This window comes from Canis lupus, chromosome 10 (assembly GCF_048164855.1).
Source record: "Canis lupus baileyi chromosome 10, mCanLup2.hap1, whole genome shotgun sequence".
NCBI lineage: Eukaryota > Metazoa > Chordata > Mammalia > Carnivora > Canidae > Canis > Canis lupus.
In genome coordinates, this window is record NC_132847.1 from 3,766,917 (window position 1) to 3,790,926 (window position 24,010).

At 46.6% G+C, this 24,010-nt stretch overlaps 1 protein-coding gene across 6 annotated transcripts; it reads left to right on the top strand.

Annotated features, from left to right (window-relative positions):
* Window positions 1-3,272: 3,272 nt before the first annotated feature.
* Window positions 3,273-23,685, top strand: ZNF354A (zinc finger protein 354A). 6 transcript variants are annotated; one of them, XM_072840555.1, is made up of 5 exons: window positions 3,273-3,485; window positions 4,526-4,611; window positions 8,754-8,880; window positions 9,621-9,716; window positions 21,548-23,685. In XM_072840555.1, exons 2-5 carry the CDS (start codon window positions 4,579-4,581, stop codon window positions 23,104-23,106), a joined length of 1,815 nt encoding a protein of 604 aa, XP_072696656.1. In that variant the 5' UTR covers window positions 3,273-3,485; window positions 4,526-4,578; the 3' UTR covers window positions 23,107-23,685. The 6 variants fall into 6 exon arrangements, with proteins under 6 accessions (XP_072696656.1, XP_072696658.1, XP_072696655.1 ...); XM_072840556.1 differs by lacking the exon at window positions 3,273-3,485 and adding an exon at window positions 3,699-4,089; XM_072840557.1 differs by lacking the exon at window positions 4,526-4,611 and having other exon boundaries at window positions 3,290-3,485.
* The last annotated feature ends 325 nt before the right edge of the window (window positions 23,686-24,010 follow it).

Sequence of the window (24,010 nt, forward strand, 5' to 3'; positions counted from 1 at the left end):
ATGCAAAGACACAAAGGAGACTTTTTTTAAATTTTTATTTATTTATGATAGTCACACACAGAGAGAGAGAGAGAGAGAGAGAGAGAGAGGCAGAGACATAGGCAGAGGGAGAAGCAGGCTCCATGCACCGGGAGCCCGACGTGGGATTCGATCCCGGGTCTCCAGGATCGCGCCCTGGGCCAAAGGCAGGCGCCAAACCGCTGCACCACCCAGGGATCCCACAAAGGAGACTTAAATGCATATTACTAAGTGAAAGAAGCCAATCTGAAAAAGCTATTTGCCATAGGATTTCAACTATGTGACATCTGAAAAAAAAAAAAAAAGCCAAACTATGAAGACAGTAAAAACACCAAGAGTTGATAGGGCTTAGGGGACAAGGAGGAATAAATATGCACAGCATGAGGGATTCTAGGGCAGTGAAACAAGTCATTCATTACATATTTGTCCAAACCTACAGAATGTAAAACAAGTGTGAACCCACAAACTATGGAATGTAGGTTACTGTGATACATCAATATAAGTTCATCATTTGTAACAAAGGTACAGAGCTGGTGAGTGATGTTGATAACTGGGGCAGCTACTATGCCTGTGTTGGGGCAGAAGGTATATGGAAATCTCTGTATTTTGCTCTCAATTTTGCTGTGAACCTAAAATTGCTCTTTAAAAAAAAATCTTTTTTAAAACAAAACGAACTAGTCACCTCTCCCAGTCTTTGCAAACTGGTTCTCAGCTATAGTAGTTCTTTACTAATTAGCTGGCTTGCTTTCAGCCAAGGGACTAGATAGATGTGAAAACTTAAGATCTCTTTGTTCTTTTCTGAACATGCCTCTTGGTTGGGCCTCCTGTTGCTTTTTCAGCTGCTTTTAAATGTCTTGATTTCTCCAAAAGTCTCACTCCAAGCCTCCCCCCTGGGGCCTTAGATGATCTATCTTGTCTGTATCCTTCATTTCTTGCCCCAGGTGTCAGTGTGACTGTCATCTACCTATAATTTTCATGAGCAATGCTCATTGCTTCTCCCTACTTGAGATCTGAATGAGGCAAGACAGAGCTCAGTACTTCTGGCAGCCCCCAAATAAGCTAGAACTTTACAATAAAGGTTGCCCTGCTCTCATCCTGATAGAGAGAAGGAATGGGAACTGCACGGCCTCCTCCCAGACTAAGACACCCAGCGGGGGAAGGGAAGGCGCAAGCACAAATACAAATGCCACAAAACTTCCACGACTTCAAATGTGGTTTTTACTTTCAGTGTTTGGTTGCTGTAGATCTTTTTACTGTTTTCCAGAGCTTTTCTAAGCTTATTTCGGCTAGTTTCTAGTAAGTTGGGTTTTTGTTGTTGTTGTTGATGTTTCCAAAGAGGATTGAAGGCTTGGAGCTTTTACTTTGTCATTTTGCTGACCTCCTTCTACTTTGACTAGAAATCGTAGACCACTCAATATGGTGATTATAGAAAAGAAAATATATAAACAAAAGAAGCAAAACTGTCATTCATGTGCTATATATTATACAAAAGGTCCAAAACAACAAATTCATTACTGTAATTAGGAGACATTAGGCAGTCAACTGTGTACAAAACCAATGCTTTACAAATAAAATTTTTAAAAAGATGCCATTTACAAAAGCTTTTAAAAATATGAAATATCTAAAATTAAACTCAAAACTATTCAATAATGCTATGGGGAAAATAGTGAAGACACCATGGGGAATTATTCAGATCAGAGGGCTGAAAGCTATGTGCAGAGAGAAAAAGAAGAGGGAGGGACAAAAGCAGGGGGAAAAAATGTGTCCTTTTGCAGAACAAGCAGCTCCTGCCAAGGAGACATATGGCCAGGTGTTCCAATGGATACACCCTTGCATGAGCCAGTTTGGAGCTCAGGACCTGAGCAGAAGCTCTGAGTTGCCCTAAAGTTACCGTTAGCTCATTATAATACTGAGATCTCCTCCTATGGTAGGGTTTGGGGCCTTTGTTTGTTTGTTTGTTTGTTTAACATACAACATATGCACTAGTATGTTGACAAGCTACTGACAAGCTAGGTATTTGCTGTTGTACCAAAGTGCCTAGCAAAATATGTGTAAGCTCCCTATTGTATTCAGCTCCGTGTCCCGCCCCCTAGCACACTGAATATAAGCTTCCTGCACTGACCCCATGCAGAGACAATGCTTTGAAAACTACCTCCCTGTCACCTCACTTGCTGCAAGTAATACAAACTTTTTGATCCAACCAAGAGACCTGGGCTGGTTTATTGGATGATGCTCCGCAAGGGGCAGACTCTGTGTTCGGTGACCACTATCCATGGTAGTGGATTAGGAGAGTCAATATTGTGAAGCAAGCTATCGATTTTCCGAAGTTAACCTGTAGAGCCAATGTATCCAATCAAAGTCTCGGCATTTCTACAAGTTGGCATGACAATGATGATTCACGTGAGTTGATTACAGCCAAAACACTTGAACAAAAATTCATGGGAAGGATACTTACTCCATCTCATCATGATTTCGTTTCCGGCCATATTAACACGGGGGGCAAGGTATCCGTGACCCTATTCTACAAACAGCCTCCATACCTACCCTAAATACTTCCGAACCTGCTCTTTCACTTTTCCCTCCGCAACACTTACCTTCTAAATTCTTATATGATTGGGGATCCCTGGGTGGCTCAGCGGTTTAGCGCCTGCCTTTAGCTCAGGGCGTGATCCTGGAGTCCCGGGATCCAGTCCGACATCAATGCTCCCTGCATGGAGCCTGCTTTTTCCTCTGCCTGTGTCTCTCTCTTTCTCTCTCTCTTTGTCTCTCATGAATAAATAAATTAAAAAAAAATAAATTCTATATGATTATATTCATGGCTTATCGTCTGGTCTCTACCGACCTGACAAAAAAAAAAAAAAAAAAGTTACCAAGAGCAATTAGCTTTGTATTGTTCCCTGACATACTTACAATGATTTACAATAGCATTTGGAACAAAGCAGATGCTCCATACACTTAGGATTAATCACTGAAGGGAAGATAGGTTTGTTCTCGGCGTTGTCTGCTTGCCTAATACCATTTATGCAGATGTACAGCTAGAAGAAACATGTCACTTAGCAAACCTCCGTTTCCTTAGCGAGGAACCGGTAGCCATCGGTCTAGCAGCCCAAAAGGTGTTTCCGCGAGCCCGGAAGTGGAGGCTAGTCACGTGACGGGCTGGCCCCGGCCCGCCTCTCAGGCTAGGGCGGGGAACTTCACTTCCCAGAATGCGTCGGTTCTCCCGTGGACTACATTCCCCAGAGGCATTGCGGCCGTCCTCGCCAGCCTCTGGTCCCGCCTCTCCGGACCTGCGCCGGGCGCCGGTCATTTGCTGCCCGAGCTAGCGGCTCGGCGACTTGAAGTCGGCCCAGGCATCGACCCGGGAGGAGGCGAGACCAGGCTGCCGTCCGCCGGCGCAGTGTCGGCGCCTCCGGCTGCGGAGCACGGCCGAGGAGGCGCAGCCCCCGGAACCCCGAGACCTGGGCGAGGTGAGCGGCGGCGTGTGGGCGGAATGCCGGACGGAGGGCGGCCCGGGGCCTCGGGAGGATGCGGCGCCGGGGCGCGGGGCACAGGCCCGAGAACCGCGCGCGGGGCCTTTGTGGGCGCGGGCGGACCGAGGGCCGGGCTCCGCCGACGTGCCCGCCTGCCCCGCTCCGGCCGCCCGCGGACGCGCCCCTGACCGCGGCAGGTCGCGCGCTTGTCCCCACGGGCCCAGGCCGGCCACCCTCCTGCCCCCTGCGGGCCCGAGCCCGGGGCGCTCCCTGCCGGCCCGGCCGGCGCTGGGATTTGCTACCGGCTGTCAGTGAACGGGAGGGACCGCGTTTGCGCCCCTCCTCGGCGCCCCTCCTCGGGCTGTCCTGCCGGGCTGCAGGCACCGAGACGTGCTGTCTCCCAGAAGTGAGTCGCCGCCTCCCCCGCCCTCCCCGGCCTGCCCCCGCGGCAGAGCTGAACTGGAACGCACATTTTCGGGCTCAGTGCCCGCCCCTGCGGACGGCGGCCCTCTGGCCGGCGCAGGGAAACTGCTGTCATCCCTTCCCGAAGCACTTCTTTCTGAAAACCTGGAAGGAGGTTCCTGGACAGGAGGAGGAGAAGGTGGGTGGGGACCGCTCGAGCTGGAGAAGAGTTGTCCGCTGCAGGCGGTGAGGTTAGAGCAGGTGCTCTGGGGGCGCAGGTGCGGATCCCGTGCGCCGGGGCCAGCGGCTCCCACTCTGCCCTCAGTTTCCTGATCTGTGAAGTGGGCGCGCTGACAAGTGCGGCGGGTGGGGGAGGTTCAGGGAGCTGCCGCTGCCGCTGCCGCAGCTGGAGTCCCAGGTTCTGTTTCTCCGAGCCACGGGGGCAAGAGTTGGGGCCGGGACCATGGAGGGCCGCCCCTTGCCTCTGGGCTTGTCTGCCCCCAGCTCCGTCTGGCTTCCCGCTCTGAGGGCACGAGGCGTCATTCTCGGGTGGTGTCAGGATTTCAGAGCCGGTGATTCCCGGAGTGGAAAGCAGAAGGGGCTTCTCCCTCCTGGCTCCCTTTTTCCTCTTTCAGATCTGCCTCCTGGAGACTCCACCCACCCTTGGGGAAGAGCCCAGAAAGAAGATATGGCTATTGGACAGAGAGAAGCAAGGTCTCGAGTGAGTTCATTGCCATCTCAGGTCTTAGAGATGATAGATAGATAGATAGATAGATAGATAGATAGACAGATTGACTTAGTTGCTTGCTTAACCACCCCCAAACTGAAGTTCTCTACTCAGTACAGCTTTCTGCAGGATTGTTGCGCAAGGCCCTTTCCCTTGGCAGAGCTGGTCCACCTGGTGGATGGTGGATTCTGTAGGGAATGCTTACCTCTTTCCCCACCAATCCATGTCTAATATTTCTCCTTTCATTTCCTAACAGAGGCACAAAAATGCACACCTGGCAGCTGCTTTCTGGCCCTGCTTCCTTGGCTCGCCCTGGTCTCCCTCCTACCCTTGGCTGTTCTTTAGGTTACCTTCCCTAGGCTTCAACAATCCATCGTTGTTTGGTTTTTATCTTCCCTTTTTACTTTGCCTCTACACTCTCTTGGAAACTGTTCTTGACCCGCCATGTTCATCCTTATGTTGTTGGAAACGGGAGGGGCCCCGTCCCAGTGAGCCCCTGCATCAACAGGGAATAGCTGTGTTGGAGGGAACACAGTTGGAGAGATCTCCTGACTGCGGGGGGCAGAGAGAAGACTCTCCAGGAAGCAGCAGGGAGGGGGTTTGTGGGATATTAGTAGTGGAGAGGCAGGGTCTCCAGTGGGTAAGAAGCAGGGCTTTGAGCCAGACTGTTGGGCTTGAACCCATTTCCTCAGTGGTTGTTTGTGGGCCTTGGACAAATAGCTCCATCTCTCTATGCCCATTCCTCACCTGGACGTTGGGAATAACAAGCATGCCCTCCCTGTAGGCTGGGTGAGAGGATCAGGTGAGTGAGTGCGTGGGAAGTGTTTAATCAGGGCCGGGCACTGGCAGGCAGATGCTCCACATGTGGTTGTGGGAGCAGAATGATGTGACTAGTAATAATACCATTAGTGCTGACAGGTGGGAACTGCTGTACCGTGTCCTAGGATGTGTCCTTTCATTGCTCTTCTTCATCTGACGGTAACAGTTCCTATCATTGGGGGTCGGCCTGAGGGCTTTGCCTTTGTTCTCACTCTCGCGCCAGACAGCAGTTATCATCCCCATTTCGCACATGAGCAAACCGAGGCTCAGAGACGTCCGGTAACCTGAATTCAAACCCTGGCCTCTGGGTCCACGCTCGTTACTGCTTAGCCATTCCCCTGGTGCCCCTTTCAGAAACCGGGGCAGACCAGCCCGGTGTCCCAGAGGTCTTTACTGTGATGTTGGGTTTGGGGCCCATGGGATGTGGCGGTGGTGGATCTTCAGGCCAGGGCCTGCCAGTGCACATCTAGGCTGCTTTTTTTTTGAAGCTTTCCTCTTCCATTCTAGCAGAGCCATGTTGCTCTCTTCTTGCCCAGAATCTTCTCCATCCTTGCAAGGGAGTGGATCCATGTGGCATTCTCTCTAACCTCACCTGCTCCTGGATGTCAATACTGCATGGGCTGGTGTGTAAAACTCAGGGACAGGGCTTTGAAGACCAGAGAGTGAATATGCTGAGGGCCAGGTAAAAAGAAAATATTGTTGTGCTGCCTCTTCTGCTGATAAAGTATGTGGCCTGGGGTCTTGACTGCCCTGGACCTTCTGGTCCTCAACTCTAAAATGAGGATTGAACTGGGAGATGGTGTATGGTGCTGTCCAGCTACAACTTTTATTTCCTTGATCAAATTATTTAATGCGTTTATCTTGTCTGCCAGTTGAATTGTAGATTCTTTTGAGGGCTAAGATTATTTCTTGTACTCCCCCCACGTGCCAATAAATTATACATTTATAATTTAAATTATAAATTAAAATTTCAGAGCATAAAAAAATATATACGTAAAGAAGAATGTGAAATCAGTATGTAGAGACAGTCACTGTCACCTCTTTTTTTTTTTTTTTTCACTGTCACCTCTTTGGGATATATCCATTAGACTCATTTTCTGCACACCATTGTTTTTTATTTATGTATTTATATGCGCACATGTACACATTTATTTTACCATTTTAACTTTTTTAGCTTGAGAAAATATACGTAACATAACATTTACCACTTTAACCCTTTGGATGTATAACTCAATGGCACTGGTATATTCACATTGTTGTGCAACTATCACCATTTTATTTCTTAACATTTATTTCTTAACACTATAAGCTAGACATCAAGAGGCAGTTTTGCAGAGTGGTTAAGAATGGAGCCTTGGATCTCCTCCAGATTGAAATTCTACTTCCACCCCTAACCAGCTGTGATATTGTGATTTATAACATGAAATAATGTATATTTCGTTTTCAGGTCTTCACCTTCATGTTCCTGGCACATAGGAAATTATAAGGGTTTGGAAAACTAAGTGATTAGTAATATTTGGCTTTTGTTCTTGAAAAACTTCAGAGCGATAAAGGTGAAATGGGTGTGCTTTCTTATTCATAACGAACCATTTTGACAAAGCCAGAGTTGATAGGAATGAGGTGACTTTTGGAATGCCCCTAAGGATCTGAGCTGGTTGGCAGGGGAACCAGCCTTGATTCGAGTGTTGGAACTTTCAGGCCCTCCACCCTAACCCAGGGGCTAGTCTTGCCTACACAGTGGTCAGTGATTTAATCCATTGTGTCTATGTCATGAAGCCTCCAGAAAACCCCAAGGGACAGGGTTCAAAGGGCTTTTGGGTTGGTAAATACTTGTAGTGGGGAAAGTGGTACATCCAGAGATGACATAGAAGCCCCACCTGCCTTCCCACATACCTTGCCAAATGCATCTCTTCCATCTGGCTATTCCTGAGTTACATCCTTCTATAATAAACCAGTAATCTAGTAAGGAAATGCTTCCCTACTTTGTGGCACTTTTCCTGCATTTGCCACGTGAGCAAATTAATTCAACCCAAGGAGGGAGTTGTAGAAACCTCCAGTTCATAGCCGGTTGATCAGCAGCATAGGTAACAACCTGGACTTGGGATTGGCATCTGAAGTTGGGGCAGTCTTGTGGTGGGACTGAGCCCTTAGCCTGTGGGATCTGACCCTCTCTCTAGGTAGATGGCATGAGAATTAAGTCAAATTTCGGACACCTAGCTGTTGTCACACAGTTGCTTGGGTGTGGGAAATCCACGTCTGGTGTCAGAAGTAAAGTAGTATGGTAGTATTGACGGTAGACACACAGGAGGAATGAGTTTTCCTCTATGCCAGCTGTTTGATGTGGACAAATTTCTCTTTGTTTTTTCTTGTATAAAATGGGGGCATAATAGTACCTATTTTATAGGATCGTTGTGAAGATAAATATTTACAGTAACAGTTAATATAAATCTCTAGGAACAGTACTTGGTCTGCAGAAAGCATTCAATAAATGATAGCTGTTTTAATTTTCCATTATTACTGCCCTCAGGCTTCAGGAAGCACATAGGTAGTATGCCTTGTTAGTTGACCTAGCCTGCATCAGTGATTATTTGGGTTGTTTGTTTTTTTGTGATCACTAGCAGGATTGAATACCGTAGGATGTGTGTTTTGGGGCACTGTTCATTATGATACAAATACAGTAATTGATAAGTTAAAAGATATGCACATTTTAAAGCTTTAAATAGGTATTGTCAAATTGTCATCAGAAAGATTATTCTAGGGGATCCCTGGGTGGCTCAGCAGTTTGGCACCTGCCTTTGGTCCAGGGGCACGATCCTGGAGTCCTGGGATCAAGTCCCGCCTCAGGCTCCTGGCATGGAGCCTTCTTCTCCCTCTGCCTGTGTCTCTGCCCCTCTCTCTCTCTCTCTCTCTCTCTCTCTGTGTCTCTCGCGAATAAATAAAATCTTAAGAAAAAAAAATTACCTCAAACCTTCAAAACCAGAATGACATCAGAAGGATTTCATGGGGTTACCTGGGCGACTCAGTCAGTTAAGTGTCTGCCTTCAGCTCAGGTCATGATCTCAGAGTCCTGGGATTGAGCCACCAGGAGGGGCTCCCTGCTCAGTGGGGAGTCTGCTTCTCCCTCTCCCTCTGCCTCTCATCCCCGCTCCTGCTTACTCTCTCTCTCTCTCTCTCAAATAAATCTTTAAAAACAAAGAAGCAGCAGCAGCAGCATTTCATGGCAGCCCATCCACCCCCCACCCCTCCACCCCCACTGCTGTCTTCTTCAGTCTGTGTGATGGGAGGGCCTGGTGAGCTGGGATGGCTTGTCATTACAGATGTCAGTGACCTTCGAGGATGTGGCTGTGCTCTTTACGCGGGATGAGTGGAGGAAGCTGGGTCCTTCTCAGAGACACGTGTACCAGGAAGTGATGCTGGAGAACTACAGTAACCTGGTCTCATTGGGTAAGGCAATTTTCCCTGTAGATGACAAAGTCAGAAGTTAGCATAAGACAGCACCTGCTTCCCTGGGTAAAAGCCATAGGTCATCAGGAACTTGTAGCTGAATTTTGCCTTAGGATTCTACACGTTATAAATTAAAAAATAAATATTTAAAACCTCTTTCCCCCTTACAGGGATCTGTCCCATCCATGGGACAGGTGACATACCCGCATGTTGGAGACTCCCTCATAGTGCAGGCAGTGCTTTCCTGCTCTGATTTTCCATAATTTTGTTTGCTCAGCTCACAGCAGAGGGCATCCCTCAACCATCTTCATTAACCTGCCACCAGCCCTTCCCAATTCTCTTTTCCAGCCTGACAAACATTGTAGAGTCCATCTTTGAGAGACAGTCAGATAGTGCTTTCTCATTTTAAATAGGGGACCTGGTACACAGTATCTTGGTACATAGGTACCCGTCTATAAACATTTAGTCTGAACATCTAATAACATGTGCCCTCTTCTATAGAAGGCCATCAGTACTCCAGGAATCAAAGCTGCATGTTTATTGTATTTCTCTAACATACAGCTAATTATTGCACAACCACAGGTCCTACAGGTCCCTTGCACTTCCCCTTACACACACCCCATATGTCATCGGGCACAGAGTGAATTTTCCATTCAGATCTGTGGTGCCTCTTTGAGTCATAACAAAATAATCTCTTTTTTCTTTCTTTCCTTTTTTTTGGGGGGGGGGCCTATGAGCAGGACTCCTGTTTTCCAAACCAAAAGTGATCTCCCTGTTGCAGCGAGGTGAAGATCCCTGGAAGGTGGAGAAAGAAAGTCCTGGAGGCCCCTCCCTAGGTGAGTGGGTGGGCCTGAGGCACCCAAGGAGCCAGTGTGGGCAGGAGTCTGGGTAGAAAGTGGACGGCGCAACTTGGAGAGGTTGGTGGGGCAAGTTTCTCCAGGCCACTGTCATCAAGGTGTGGTGGAGAGGGGACAGGGAAAGTTTCTCCAGGCCACTGTCATCAAGATGTGGTGGGGAGGGGATGGGGAAAGTTTCTCCAGGCCTCTGTCATCAAGGGGTGGTGGAGAGGGCACGCTCAGGCCCCAGGTGCGAGCTTCCTCTGATTCTGTGGTGATCGCTGCTTCCCACATGATCTGCTCTCATTTGTTCCTGTTTTCAGAAGAGGGCTGCACATCGGGTACTCAGGCAGCAAACTGTGTTTAAGGACTGGCAGAGAATGATCCTGACTGAGGTTCAGGGTGTGTGAGAGGAGCTGAGAAAGGAAAGGGTGTGGAGAGGCAGCAGGACCCGCGTCCCAGCGTGCTTTGACAGGAATGTTGTAGATGGGACCATCCCATGGAGATGAAGGCTTTTTTTTTTTTTTTTTTTTTTTTTTAAATTTTTATTTATTTATGATAGCCACACAGAGAGAGAAAGAGAGAGAGGGAGAGACACAGGCAGAGGGAGAGGCAGACTCCATGCACCGGGAGCCCGATGTGGGATTCGATCCCGGGCCTCCAGGATCGCGCCCTGGGCCAAAGGCGGGCGCCTAAACCGCTGCGCCACCCAGGGATCCCGAGATGAAGGCTTTTAAGCAGCAGACTGATGTTTTTGTTATTTTAGAAAAATTGGCTTCAATCTGAAACAACGATAAGGGCACGGCTGGGCTGGAGAAGCTGTGGCCAGTCCCTGCCCCTGCATCGAGTGCCACAGTCAGAAAGAGAGCATGCTGGTGTGGACTGTGCTGTGGGGCAGGTGGGCAAGCCTGGGCTGAGACGGCAGCGCTGATGCGGAGGGAGAGTATGTGGCTGCTTGTGTGTGACTGTGTGGAGGTGCAGACAGAAAGGGCAGGGGACACACCTCGGCTGCTTCCTGTACTTCTGCTTGGAATGGGATTGAGAAGGGGTGGGATGAAAGACCTTTAGTTATGTGTAACCTTAACATTTCATAGAGAATATGTTCATGAAGGCCTGACATAATTTGAATTTAATAGAACGGTCACTTTGGAAGCACTGTGGGGGATGCATGTAAGGTGAGGGATCCCTGATGTGGAACCTTCTCAGAGACACTTGCAGTAAGGTAGGCGGGATGTTTCTAGGGTGTGCAGTGGGGTCCGGGAGGAAGAGGCGGGCCCCTGTTTACGGGTGTAGGCCGAGGGCACTGGGGGATGACTCTAACTTGAGATGGGAGTGGCATGCTCAGGTAGAGGTGGGGGTGGGTGGCTATACGAGGTCTGCAGGGACTCGAAGGGAGGTCAAGGAGCTGTCAGGTGCACAGGTGGCATCTGACTGCAAGGTGACCAGGAGAGGGCACAGAGCAGAGGACAGAATCCCAGGAAACCTCCCCATGTACGAGGTGGGTTAGGAAAGAAGAACCTGGCTGTGCCCGAGAAGTCATCAGAGGAGACACAGGAGGGACAATGGTCCTGGGAGTTGGGGACAGAGAGCTGAGGAGGGTGAGAGGATCCGGGTTCACACCTGCACCCACTGCTTTCCTGCCCCATAGTGAACGGTGTGTGAGCTTCATGCTGGGCCCTGGTGGTATGATCTTGGACAGAGGGACACAGGTCCTGCCAGCCGGGGTCATGGTGGAGTGGGGAGATGAGTGGTCGTGCACGGAGCACATGCGGGGTGCAACATGATCCCACAGGGGAGACACTGCGTGGCATAGCACTGCAGCAGGAGGGCCGGCATGGAGACCTGGGGATGCGGGCTGTCGTCCAGGCCCAGGAATAGACTGTGTGAGCCCAGGGAAAGGAAACCAGCCTGTGCTGCTGGGAGCCAGGGGAGAGGGGCAGGGACCCTATCCCACTGAGCCAGGGATCCCAAACGCAGGATGCTGTCTGGGTCTGAGAGGCAGGCAGGGAGCCCGAAGAGTGGGAATAGCCTGGCTAAGGCTCCTGGTTCACACCCTGCTGAGATCTGCCTGTGGGGAGCTGCTGGCATGGGAGTGCGGGCTTGTCCCAGCTGCTGTCAGGTCCAGACGCACCATTAATGGCTGGTCATCCCATGGGCCCCACTGAGAAGCTGGGGGGTAGGTGGTCCCCAAGCACCCAGGACAGGAGAGCTTCCTTCCCACCCAACATTGAGGTTTTTGCTGTGGGAACCACCCTTGCCTGTCCATCTGTCTTTGTAACTCTAGTTTGGGAGAAAGACATGAAGCATGTGGAAGGTGGTCGAGGTTGCACAAGAGGCCACACCAGGGCACCAGCAGAGGGTCAGCAGGGGCTTCAGTCCCTTGGGGCACCTGAGTGGAGGCTGGACCAACGATGGGAGGAAGAGAGGAAGGGGTCCTTCCCTGTCCTCTGGCCCAGGGAGCCTCTGATCATGGATAACTTTCTCTCTGAGCGAAGCAAGTGCTCTTTGGGTTTAGGGGAACAAAAAGTGTGCCTGGAGTCCAAAGCCATCTGGAGAGGTGCCGGGGCCTCTGGGTGATGGGGTTGGAGTCCCCAGTGAGCCTCTTCTCTGGTTTGGGGAGATATCCTGAGGGCGGACATGGGTGGGCGTCTGAGGGAAAGAAGGTCATCACACTGACCAGCAGTGTGTCTCTGGAAGGAATGTACCCCCCTCTTTCCTCAGAGATGGGGGTCACATGGGTCGTACTAGGAGTGCTGCAGCCCTGTGGAGAGTCCCACTGCCTGGACTAGGGGCCTCAGAACAGCTTCTCCTGAGGGCAGCTCATTCCCTGTGAGCACAGAGGGAGGGGCCAGCATGTTCTGGAAGTACTTTGGCTTCTTCCCTGGACCAGAACCCGAACCCACCCCTTGCACAGCCAGGGACAGAAAACACTGTGCTCCCAGGAGACCTCTCACAGCCTCCAAATGTCCTTTAAAAAAAATTTATTTCAAAACTTTTCACAAGTAGGAAAACCAGAGCAAAGAAAAAGTTACTTCTGCGTGTGTATGTTTTGAATTGAGAGCTGGAAGGAGATGGCATGAAGGGTGTGCGTCTCCTCAGAGTCTCTTGCTTAAGCACAAGTGAAGTGGCACTTTTCTGAAAGGCTTGTAACAAGGTGATTGAACCATCTTTACATGGCGAGTTGGCTCTACACCCATATGTAGAAATATTCTTGAAATCTAAAAGTTGAAAATGCAAAACAGCCTACGGTGAAAATGTGTATTTCTTTCACATCATTTTCTCTTCCTTTGTCATCTCAGTGCAAGAAGCCTGGTAGGGGGACTGTCCCTGTGCTGTGCGGTCAGCTGATGGGTCACCTGGGGGCTGCCCCCCACCTCTGCACAGAGGGTGGGCTTTTCTAATTGGCACAGAGGTGTTGGCCTTTGCAGGTGACCCAGCAGGTGACCCAGCAGGTGGTGGTTTTAAGAGTGAATCTCTTAGGAGGTGCTCTTTAGCCATGTCTAGTATGTTAGGGTCAGTTTTGTCCTTGTCCTCTGCTCACCCTGTCAACAAGACTCTTTTGTGTGGCCCTGCACCTCCCTCTTGCCACCAACCTGTTCCTTTAGCTTCCAGAATGCTCTACTAAAAGGTAAATAGTGTTATCTCACTCCTTCCCCTGCCTAAAATTTCTTGTGACTTCCATCACATGGGGCATGATCCAGAGTCCCCATCATGGTGATTGATGAGAGCCATCCAGAGTCCCCATCATGGTGATTGATGGTCACTTGTTATGTCAGTGACTTTTGGACCCCACCCAAGGCTGGGCACTGGTTGCTAGGCAAATCAAACCTGTGGTTGGAGTATTAGAATTTTCAGTCCCACCCCCTGTCCTCCAGGGAAGATAGAGGACTGGAGGTTGAAGCCATTGCAGCGGGTAATGATTTAATCGATTTGGCCTGTGTAATGAAGGCTCCATAAAAACTGAAAAGGACAAGGTTCAGAGAGTTTCTTGGTTGATGAACATGTAGAGATCTGGAGAGAAGGGTTACATCAGACAGGGCACGGAAACTCCTTGCTTTTCCCCAAACATTGCCCTATGCATGTCTTCCATCTGGCTGTTTTGAGTTACATCCTTTTATGATAAATGAGTGATCTAGGAAGTAAACTATTTGAGTTCTGTGAGCCACTGTAGCTAATTAATCTAAACCAAGGAGGGTGTTGTGAGAACCTCCAGTTTTTAGCCCAATGATCAAAAGCACACATGATAATTTGGGCTTACAACTGGTATCTGAAGGGGACAGGGGACATCTTATAGGACGAGCCCTTAACCTGTGAGGTCTGATATTATCTCTAGGTAGCTAATTGAGTTGAATTACAGGACACCTAGTTGGTGTCCAAGAACTACTTGTGAGTGCGGGAACCGCCTCTCTCCCCCCTACATGGGAACTGGTGCACCACTTTTAATTACCTTATAGGCATAAAAATAACTTCAAACAATAGGCGGGGGCACCTGGGTGGCTCAGTCAAGTTAAGTGTCTGCCTTCAGCTTAGGTCATGATCCCAGGGTGATGGGATCAAGTCCCACATTGGGCTTCCTGCTCAGTGGAGAGTCTGCTTCTCCCTTTCCCTGCCTACTGCTTGTGCATTCATATTCTCTCTTCCTCTCTCCCTCCTTCTTCCTCTTTCTCTCTCCCTCTCCCACCATCAAATAGATAAATAAAATTTTAAAAAATTTTAGGTGATCCCAGAGGTGATCCCATAGGACCAGCCAAGACAATCCTTGGCATCTTGCAGGATAGAAATCAAACTTGAACCGAGAGGAAGTGAGAGCAGAGTTTATTGAAGATGCAAAGAGAGAGCAGATACAGAGTGTCTGGAAGACTCAGGAGGAAAGAGGGAATCTCATCTTTGCTTGGGGTCTGAGGTTTTTGTTGAGGACAGTAGTCTGGGGTATGTGTCCTCTCAGGCATCTGGAAACTGGTTGAAACAAGGACAGGTGCTCAGGTGTCCTAAGTCACCTATTCCCTGGAGCCAGGGGTTCTTTGGTCAAGGTGTTTGGAGTCTGTGGTCTTGGAAAACATAAGTGATCTCCACGAGGCTTTTGCCCAGTCATTCCTTAGATGTTACCTATTGTGCTGGAAGACTCCAAAGAAACCATTAACTACTTGACCTTGACAAGGAGGACGTGCATTAGGGCATGTGTAAGGCAGGGACACAGGTAGTAGCGAGAATAGAGGCAGCCAAGAAAGCCGTCCTTCATGGGGTCTCTTTAATTTCCCTGAGTAAGATTATGTGGGTTGTATTTACAAGACGTTCTTACCTTTGAGAAGCGTGTTCTGACATGTGACGGATAAAATGAGAGGACCTGGGCTTTACCCCACCATACTGTGTTGGAAGAGGTATAGGGTGTGGGGTAGTGGGCTCAGCCTCCTCTATCAGAGTACCCCATGCTGTGTGTGGCTTAGGATAACAGAAATGTACTCTCTCATAGCTCTTGAGGCTAGAAATCCAAAAATCAAGGTATTGACAGAGCCACACTCCCCCCCGAGATTCTGGTACATTCCTTCCTTGACTCTTTCTTGCTTCCAAGGGTGACCAGCAGTCTTTGTTCCTTGGCTTGTGTCCATGTCACTCCCATTTCTGCTTCTCTTGTCACACCCTCTGTGCCCTCATGTGGATTTTCTCTGTGCATGCCCGTGTCCAGACTTCCCTTTTATAAGGACCCCAGTCATACTGGATTAGGACCTGATAACCTCATCTTAACTTGACTAAATCTTCAGAGACACAGTTTCCAAATAAGGTTACGTTCTGAGTTACTGGAAGTTAGGCCTATGTATCTTTTCTGGGTCACACAGTTCAATTCGTAACAAGGTGTTAGTTAAAACAGCATTAGTGATTGTGGAAGCTGGCTTGGAGATTCACTGTACAACTCTCTACTTTTTTGTACATGTTGAACATTTTCATAATAAAAAGCTTTAGGGATCCCTGGGTGGTGCAGTGGTTTGGAGCCTGCCTTTGGCCCAGGGCGCGATCCTGGAGACCCTGGATCGAATCCCACGTCGGGCTCCCGGTGCCTGGAGCCTGCTTCTCCCTCTGCCTATCTCTCTGCCTCTCTCTCTCTGTGTGACTATCATAAATAAATTTTAAAAAATTTTTAAAAAAAGTAAAAAGCTTTAAAAATTAGCATTAGCAACAGCATTTCTCTTTTTTACCAACACAGGCATTAAGGAGGTGGTTTACAAATGTGTCTGCTACCCCGTCACAGAGTTATAATTCCCGGTATGTAGCTCCCTGAGTTCTCGGACTTTATAGAAAGTCTCTGAGAAATGCATATGACATTTTTATAGGAGTAACTTTGAATCTGACCAACTTCAGGATAAGGTGGGTATGGATACGTTAAGCACTAAGTCCAGAAAGCTTGCTCAGTTTCAAAGACATTGATTCTGCTTCAGCCCTCACCCTATCCAACCTCCAGCTAATCCTTTAAAATCCCATTTTAGTTGTTTCTTCAAAAAAACTCTCCACCACCACCTGTACCCTTTCCCCATTTGCACTCTCCACAGAGGGTAGTTTGGATGGTGCCCTGAGTTCATGTTCACATCCATTTCTACCTTGTGATTTTGTTGTAGAAATGATCACATTGTGATGTGATAGCCTGTTTGTTCTTGTCTCTAATGCCAAGCTGGGAACTCCTTGAAGATATGAACTGTTTCTTTTCATTACTGGATTTGGAAGGATAGAGCCTGGCAAATATAGGGGCTGTTTAAATGTTTGATGAATGAATTAAGTAAGGAGCAAACGATGCTTTTTGAAGTTATAAGAGGAGTTGCATGTAGTAAGAGGAATAAATCCAGGGGGAAGTAATACCAGATAGGTGAGAAATTAGGGTCAAAGGATCAAACTGAGGGTCAATAGCAATGTCACCATGGAGTAAGGAGATCCTGAATTTGGATGTCTTAATGACAGTTGTTAGAGATCTCAGAGAGGAGATTGAAGAAAATTTGTTGACTGACCAGACTTGGAATGCAGGGGAGAAAAGAATCTGAGATGAAACAATTTATGGCAGAGTCTCTGAAAAGCTTATGACAGGATTCTGCACTGGGACATAGAGGAAAAAAAGATTTGAAAAGGAATGCAGGGCAGCCCCGGTGGCGCAGCGGTTTAGTGCCGCCTGCAGCCCGGGGTGTGATCCTGGAGACCCGGGATCGAGTCCCACGTCGGGCTTCCTGCATGGAGCCTGCTTCTCTGCCTCTCTCTTTGCTCTCTCTGAATAAGTAAATAAATAAATCAAAAAAAAAAAAAGAAAGAAAGAAAAGAAAAAGAAAAAAAAAAAAAAAGAAAAGGAATGCACCAGCTTCAGACCTGGACAGCCTAAATCTGAAAAGATACTCAGTTGGCAAGTCTAGCAGGCAGTGTGAAGAGTTTTGAGAAATCAGGATAGTCCCTCACACAGGAGGTATGGGAGTGGGGAGAGAAGGCCAGGGAAAGACTCAGGGAGCGTCCTAAGAGCCAAGGGAGGAGAGTCAAGAACTGATGCCAGACACCGGCCAGGGTCACAGTTAGAGCAAGGTCACTCTGGTCTTCAGACTTCTGACTCAGTCCTGATCTTGTCCATGAGGTAGCTCAGGCCCAGGCTTGATTCTGGAAATGGAGCAAAAGTCAAACTATGCTTCAGGACATACATCTGTGGGGTCACAGAAACACTAAGCAGATCATAAGGAACAGTTAGGGTTTCCACAGTGTCCAGTGCAGTGGGAAACCTGAATTCCAGGCCAAAGCATAGGCACTTGAAGTAGTGTTGAGGTGAGTTTCCCAGTGTGGACAAGGACCCTTGTGGCTATAATAGCTTCCATTAAAATTCCCCGTGTCCCATTTCTCTTTTTAGCTCTAAACAGAACTTTTTCAGAGCCTCTCTATTTTGATGTTTCCATCTTGTCACCTCTCCTTGCTTCCTCTGTGCCCTCCAGTGGGGCTTTCTTCCTCACTATTCCACAAAAAGCACGGCCACTGAATCCCCTACAGTCTCCACCTCGGCACAGGCAAGGTTAGGGTTATAGTCTTCAGATTGTTTTCCAGAGTTGCTCATTCACTCCTCCCCACAGTACTTTCTTCCTTTGGCTTCTGGAGCACCACACTCCTCTGATTTTCCTCCTTTTCTTGACGTCTAATGTTGCTGTGCCTGAGTTTCCAGTACTTCAGATTTAAATAAAACTTACCTACCAAGGAGTCCCAAATACCTAACTGTAGCTCCAACCTCATCCCCAATCCCCAAAGTACATACAACTGACTATCTCAGAGTCTTCCTTGAGGGTCTAGACATGACACCTCAGTCATGGCAAACATGCTGGAAACAGAGCGCACCCCCAGACTTGTCGCTTTCCTGGCCTTCCCTCCTTGGGTGGCTTGTGCAACATTTGTCATTTTCAGGCTGGAAACCTAGGAGTGACCTGTAACTGCCTTATTCCTGCTCAGCACCTCATACACTATCACCTAGCAAGCCCGGTCATGTCATCACCTCCTTAATAAGATATCCTGCTGCATCATCTGTGCCTCCACCCCCTTGCTCACCCAGATAACTCCAGCAGCCTCCCAAGTGCTTTCTCCCCTCCCTGCTTCCACTCAGGCCCCACTAGACTGTTGTCTACACAGTGGCCTACCTGAGCAAGCAGGCCATTTCCCCCTGACTTCCGTTGTGCTTAGAATAAAATCCTGAGTGGCTCAGTTGGTTGAGTGTCTGACTCTTGATTTTGCCTGTGGTCGTGATCTCAGGGTAGTAGGATTGAGCCCTGCATCGGGCTCCATGCTCAGTGGGGAGTCTTCTTGGGATTCTCTTTCTCCCTCTGCCTCCCTGCTCATGCTCACTCTTTCTGTCTCAAATAAATCTGTTTGAAAGAACAAAATTCAAGTCCTCACCACAACACCTTACCTGATTTGCCCCTTCCTGGCTCTCCGGTCTTACTTACCGTTGTCCCTCTTGCTGACCACACTGTACCCACACAGCCTCTTTGAGGTTCCTCAGAAGTCACTACACTTTTGTGTTACCTGTTTCCTTTGCCTGGGAAACTCTTCACATGCCATATTGGGTTTTATTTACTGATCCTTTGTCACTTCACTCCTCTTGCCCAGCACTCACACACATACATCCCAAAGTATAAGCTCCTTAAAGGCTGGAACTCCATCTCAGTTGTGATGTTATCTATATCCGCTAGAATGTTAGCTAGCCCATAATCAGTACTTACTAAATATTTGTGAATGGAAAGCATGTCTCCTACATATGCAAAAATAAATAAGAAAGGGGCACCTGGATGGCTTCATCAGTTAAGCATCCAAGTCTTGATCTCAGCTCAGATCCTTTTTTTTTTTTTTTAAGATTTATTTATTTATTCAGTCAGAGAGAGCGAGAGAGAGGCAGAGACACAGGCAGAGGGAGAAGCAGGCTCCATGCAGGAAACCTGATGTGGGACTCGATCCCGGGTCTCCAGGATCACACCCCGGGCTGCAGGCAGCACTAAACCACTGCGCCACCAGGGCTGCCCTCAGCTCAGATCCTGATTTCAGGGTCATGAATTCAAGCCCTGAGTTGAGTTCCTTGTTGGGTGAGACTACTGTAATTTAAAAAAAAAAAAAAAAAAGGAGTGCTCCAGAAACTGCATGTAGTTTTACACACTTGGCAAGAAGCCAGGGAAGGGAGAGAATGACAGAGATGGATAGAGGTGAGATCACGAAACACCTGGTTCCCTGCATTAGGCACTCTGGCCCTTATATAGGAATTACTGAAGATGAATTTGGGGGGATCTTAGAGAAGTTTGCAGCATATTAGGATGTGGATTTTTAAAAGATTGCTCTGGCTGCAACAAAGAGACTAAATTAGTAGAGAGCAAGGCTTGAGGCCTGAGACTAGTTAGGAGACTGGTACAAACAGTGAAGCATGAGAAACAAAATGCCACATACGCATCTGACCCAGCTCTCAGGGCTTAATTTAAGTTAGCAAGACTTACTGGGGGAAGGAACGAGGAAGGTATTTGGCAGAAAGTAAAACACTCCTCTTTCCCTTTTAATAAATAGTAAAGACACTGGAGTGCCTGGGTGGCTCAATCAGTTAGGCATCTGCCTTCAGCTCAGGTCATGATCCTGGGATCCTGGGATTGAGTCCCGCATCAGGCTCCCTGCTCAGCAGGGAGCCTGCTTCTCCCTCTCCCACTGCTCCTCCCCCTGCTTATGTTCTCATGCTCTCGCATGGCTCTGTCTCTCTTTCAAATGAATAAATTTTTAAAAATATTTTTAAAAATAAATAGTAAAGACATGAGTACATATAAAATGAGTTAAGGAGGGTGTACAGAGTGGAGGGGGAATGTTCCAAATTTTAAAGAGGGAACAGAAAAGGTTATTCATGAAGGAGACAGAGAAGTAAAGCTGGTAGAAAAGAGAAAAGCAGGATACATTACATTCACCAAGCAGAGAGAATTTGTACACAGGTGAGAAAGGAAACATCAGATAGGAATCTCAGCCACAGTGAGATGTGGAGGAGTCGTTTCAGTGGTTACCTCCAATCCAGGAGGAAATGCCCAACTACATGCACATCCATTCCCCTGGCAGAATTTAATAGTCTATGAATTGCATCCTCTCCCAATTTTTGTATTTATTGAGTACAGTTCTGGTTTTTCCCACTCTATCATGCTAGCCCTTTTTTCACCTTTTTATATAGAACCCCATCTTCTTGTTTATCTTTGACTCGTTTCCACTGCCTGCATAGCCTCTTGCTTGATAAGCATGAGCAAGGCTGCCTTCCTAGCTTATACCTTTTGGCTTCATGCCCACCTGCAGCACCTCTAGATTAACTCTGTAACACATTTATGTTACACCTGAATGTTATCACCTGTATGATGATCTCCCATCACCCAAGTAATGTCCTGTCCCGGAAGGCAACTTGAAGTGTTTGAATCGTGTGTGTGTGTGTGTGTGTGTGTGTGTGTGTGTGTGTGTAATAAGTAATTAAGAATATTTTTGTTCAAATTAAGTATAGGTAAGTAATTAAAATTAACAAAACATTTCGTGTATAATTCAGGTGCCAACAGGATGATCTGTAAATAGGGCATGCCAATCTGCTTGCAGAATACTTATGTAGAAAAGGAAAATCTAATCTATTTAGATATAGGTAGGTGATTATGTATAATACAAAGGTATATATCATATATTTTAAATACTGTGGTAATTGCTATAATAAGGGGAGTCGACTGTAGAAACTCAGTCAAGCTCCTAACTCTGGGAAACGAACTAGGGGTGGTGGAAGGGGAGGTGGGCAGGGGATGGGGGTGACTGGGTGATGGGCACTGAGGTGGGCACTTGACGGGATGAGCACTGGGTGTTATTCTATATGTTGGCAAATTGAACACCAATAAAAATAAATTTATTAAAAAAAAAGAAACTCAGTCAAGGAAGGACTCTGTTAACTTTTGAACTAAATCTGAAGGATACAAAGGAATTTGACATAAGAGAAAGTGGGGAAGACTTTACAGATTAGGAAGATTACACATAATGAAATACCATGACAATAATTTTAGAGTCCATGATGGTCTTGACTCTGATCCCAAACTTCCTTTCCCAATTCATGCTCCCCTGGTTACTCTTAAACTCATCTTCTTTAAATAGGTTTGTTTTATTCTTTTCTCCACTCTAGTACTTCAGTTCACATTGATTCTTTTCTATGTTGCTTAAATCTTCTATGATTTCTTTTTATATTTGGCCAGATGTCAAGACCTTTTTAAATACCATCAATATTTATTCTCTACATTTAGTCTCAGTAGCCAAATACCATATGACGTGAAACATCTCTGGGTTTTTTTTCCCTCCAGGATGGAAAAGCAGTCACAAAACCACGAAGTCAACTCAAACGCAAGATTCTTCTTTTCAGGAGCTGATAATGAGAAGATCCAAAAGGCATGGACCCTGGGACTTTAAATCAGAAAAATCCTGCATTTATGAAGACAGGTTAGAGAAAAAGCAGGATAAAAAAGAAAGTATTCAGGCAGTTTCAGTCACCCACAAAAAAATCCTCACTGTAGAAAGAAGCCATAAAAATACAGAATTTGGCCAAAACTTCAGCCCAAAGTCAGTCCTTATTAGGCAACAGATGACTCCCAGAGAAAAAACACCACCAAAATGTGAAATACAAGGAAACAGCTTCAAACAGAATCCATATTTGCTTAACCAACCAAAAATCAACACAGCAGAGAAACGCTATAAATGTAGCATATGTGAGAAAACCTTCATTAACACTTCATCCCTTCGCAAACATGAGAAAAACCACAGTGGAGAGAAATTATTTAAATGTAAAGAATGTTCAAAAGCCTTTAACCAAAGTTCAGCTCTTATTCAGCATCAAATAACTCACACTGGAGAAAAGCCCTACGTCTGTAAAGAATGTGGGAAAGCCTTCACTCTTAGTACATCCCTTTACAAACACCTAAGAACCCACACTGTGGAGAAATCCTATAGATGTAAGGAATGTGGTAAATCCTTCAGCAGAAGGTCTGGTCTTTTTATACATCAAAAAATCCATGCTGGAGAAAACCCCCATAAATACAATCCAGGTAGGAAGGCATCCAGCACATCCCTTTCTGGGTGTCAGAGAACTCATCTCAGGAAGAAGTCCTATTTATGTAACGAATGTGGCAACACCTTTAAGTCTAGCTCATCCCTCCGTTACCATCAGAGGATTCACACAGGAGAGAAGCCTTTTAAGTGTAGTGAGTGTGGGAGGGCCTTTAGTCAGAGTGCCTCTCTCATCCAGCATGAGAGGATTCACACTGGAGAGAAGCCCTATCGATGTAATGAATGTGGAAAAGGTTTTACTTCCATTTCACGACTCAACAGACACCGAATAATTCATACCGGTGAGAAGTTTTATAACTGTAATGAATGTGGTAAAGCCTTAAGTTCCCACTCGACACTCATCATTCATGAAAGAATTCACACGGGGGAGAAGCCATGTAAATGTAAAGTGTGTGGGAAAGCCTTCCGACAGAGTTCAGCTCTCATTCAGCATCAGAGGATGCATACCGGAGAAAGACCCTATAAATGCAACGAGTGTGGGAAAACCTTTCGGTGTAACTCATCCCTCAGTAATCATCAGAGAATTCACACCGGAGAGAAACCATATCGGTGTGAGGAATGTGGAATATCTTTTGGCCAAAGCTCAGCTCTCATTCAGCATCGGAGGATTCACACAGGAGAGAAGCCCTTCAAATGTAACACATGTGGGAAAACTTTTAGACAGAGCTCATCACGTATTGCCCATCAGAGAATTCATACTGGAGAGAAACCCTATGAATGTACTACATGTGGGAAACTTTTCAACCACAGGTCATCTCTTACTAATCATTACAAAATTCATATTGAAGAGAACCCCTAGAAAGTAGATTTGCATGTGTGAAAGCCTTAAACCAAAGCTTATCAGAATACACGAGTGATACAACAAATGTAATGGATAGGAAAAACCTTTCTGTAATGTAGGGCTCATCAGATATCAGCTTTCAAGGATAAACCTTGACTATATAATAGATAATGAGGAAAGTAGAAAAGTGTACATGCCTGTTAGGTACTTTTGAAAATAACCCAAAATGAAAATTTCACAATTGGAGACAATGACTCTGGGCATTTGTAAAATAATTGTTCTCTTTCTACAGCAGTGTACACGAGATACCATATGTGATTATCATAAATATCTGGGTGAAGGGAGGTGTACACTGGATTTCTCATTAAAAAGAAAAATTGGTAATACTTTTTTTTTTTTACAACTAACATGTAGTAGCATATAAAAGACGTGATCAAATTATACACTTTTAGAGAAAAGGACCAAATAAAAGATTTTTTTAAAAATTAGAGCTATGAACTACCTCTCTGTTTCTGGGGTTTGTCCTTTTCCTGACCCGATGTCAAACTCTGTGCATGGATTTCATTTAAAAATAGAAATAAAAGTCTGTTCTCTTCATCCTGTGCTCTTCTAGTAATTGCTGGGAATTGGGAGTTTTCTAGCCAATTGCTAATGGTGTGCTTGAAATTTATTTCTTGGTTTAGTTTATTTATTTGGCAGTGAAGTCATTTATGAAGAAAGTATACCTACTATATACTGTGAGCTGTCATCCTAGGCACATTAAATGGGAAAATAAGCAATTATTTCAAGTTTAAGCTATTAAACATACATAAGCTCAAAATAAAAGGAGCTACCAAAAGAAGTTTAATGAATCTACTACCTATGCTAAAATATTGAAAGGTACATCAAATATTTTATGTCCCAACAAGTATGTTTTCCTCAC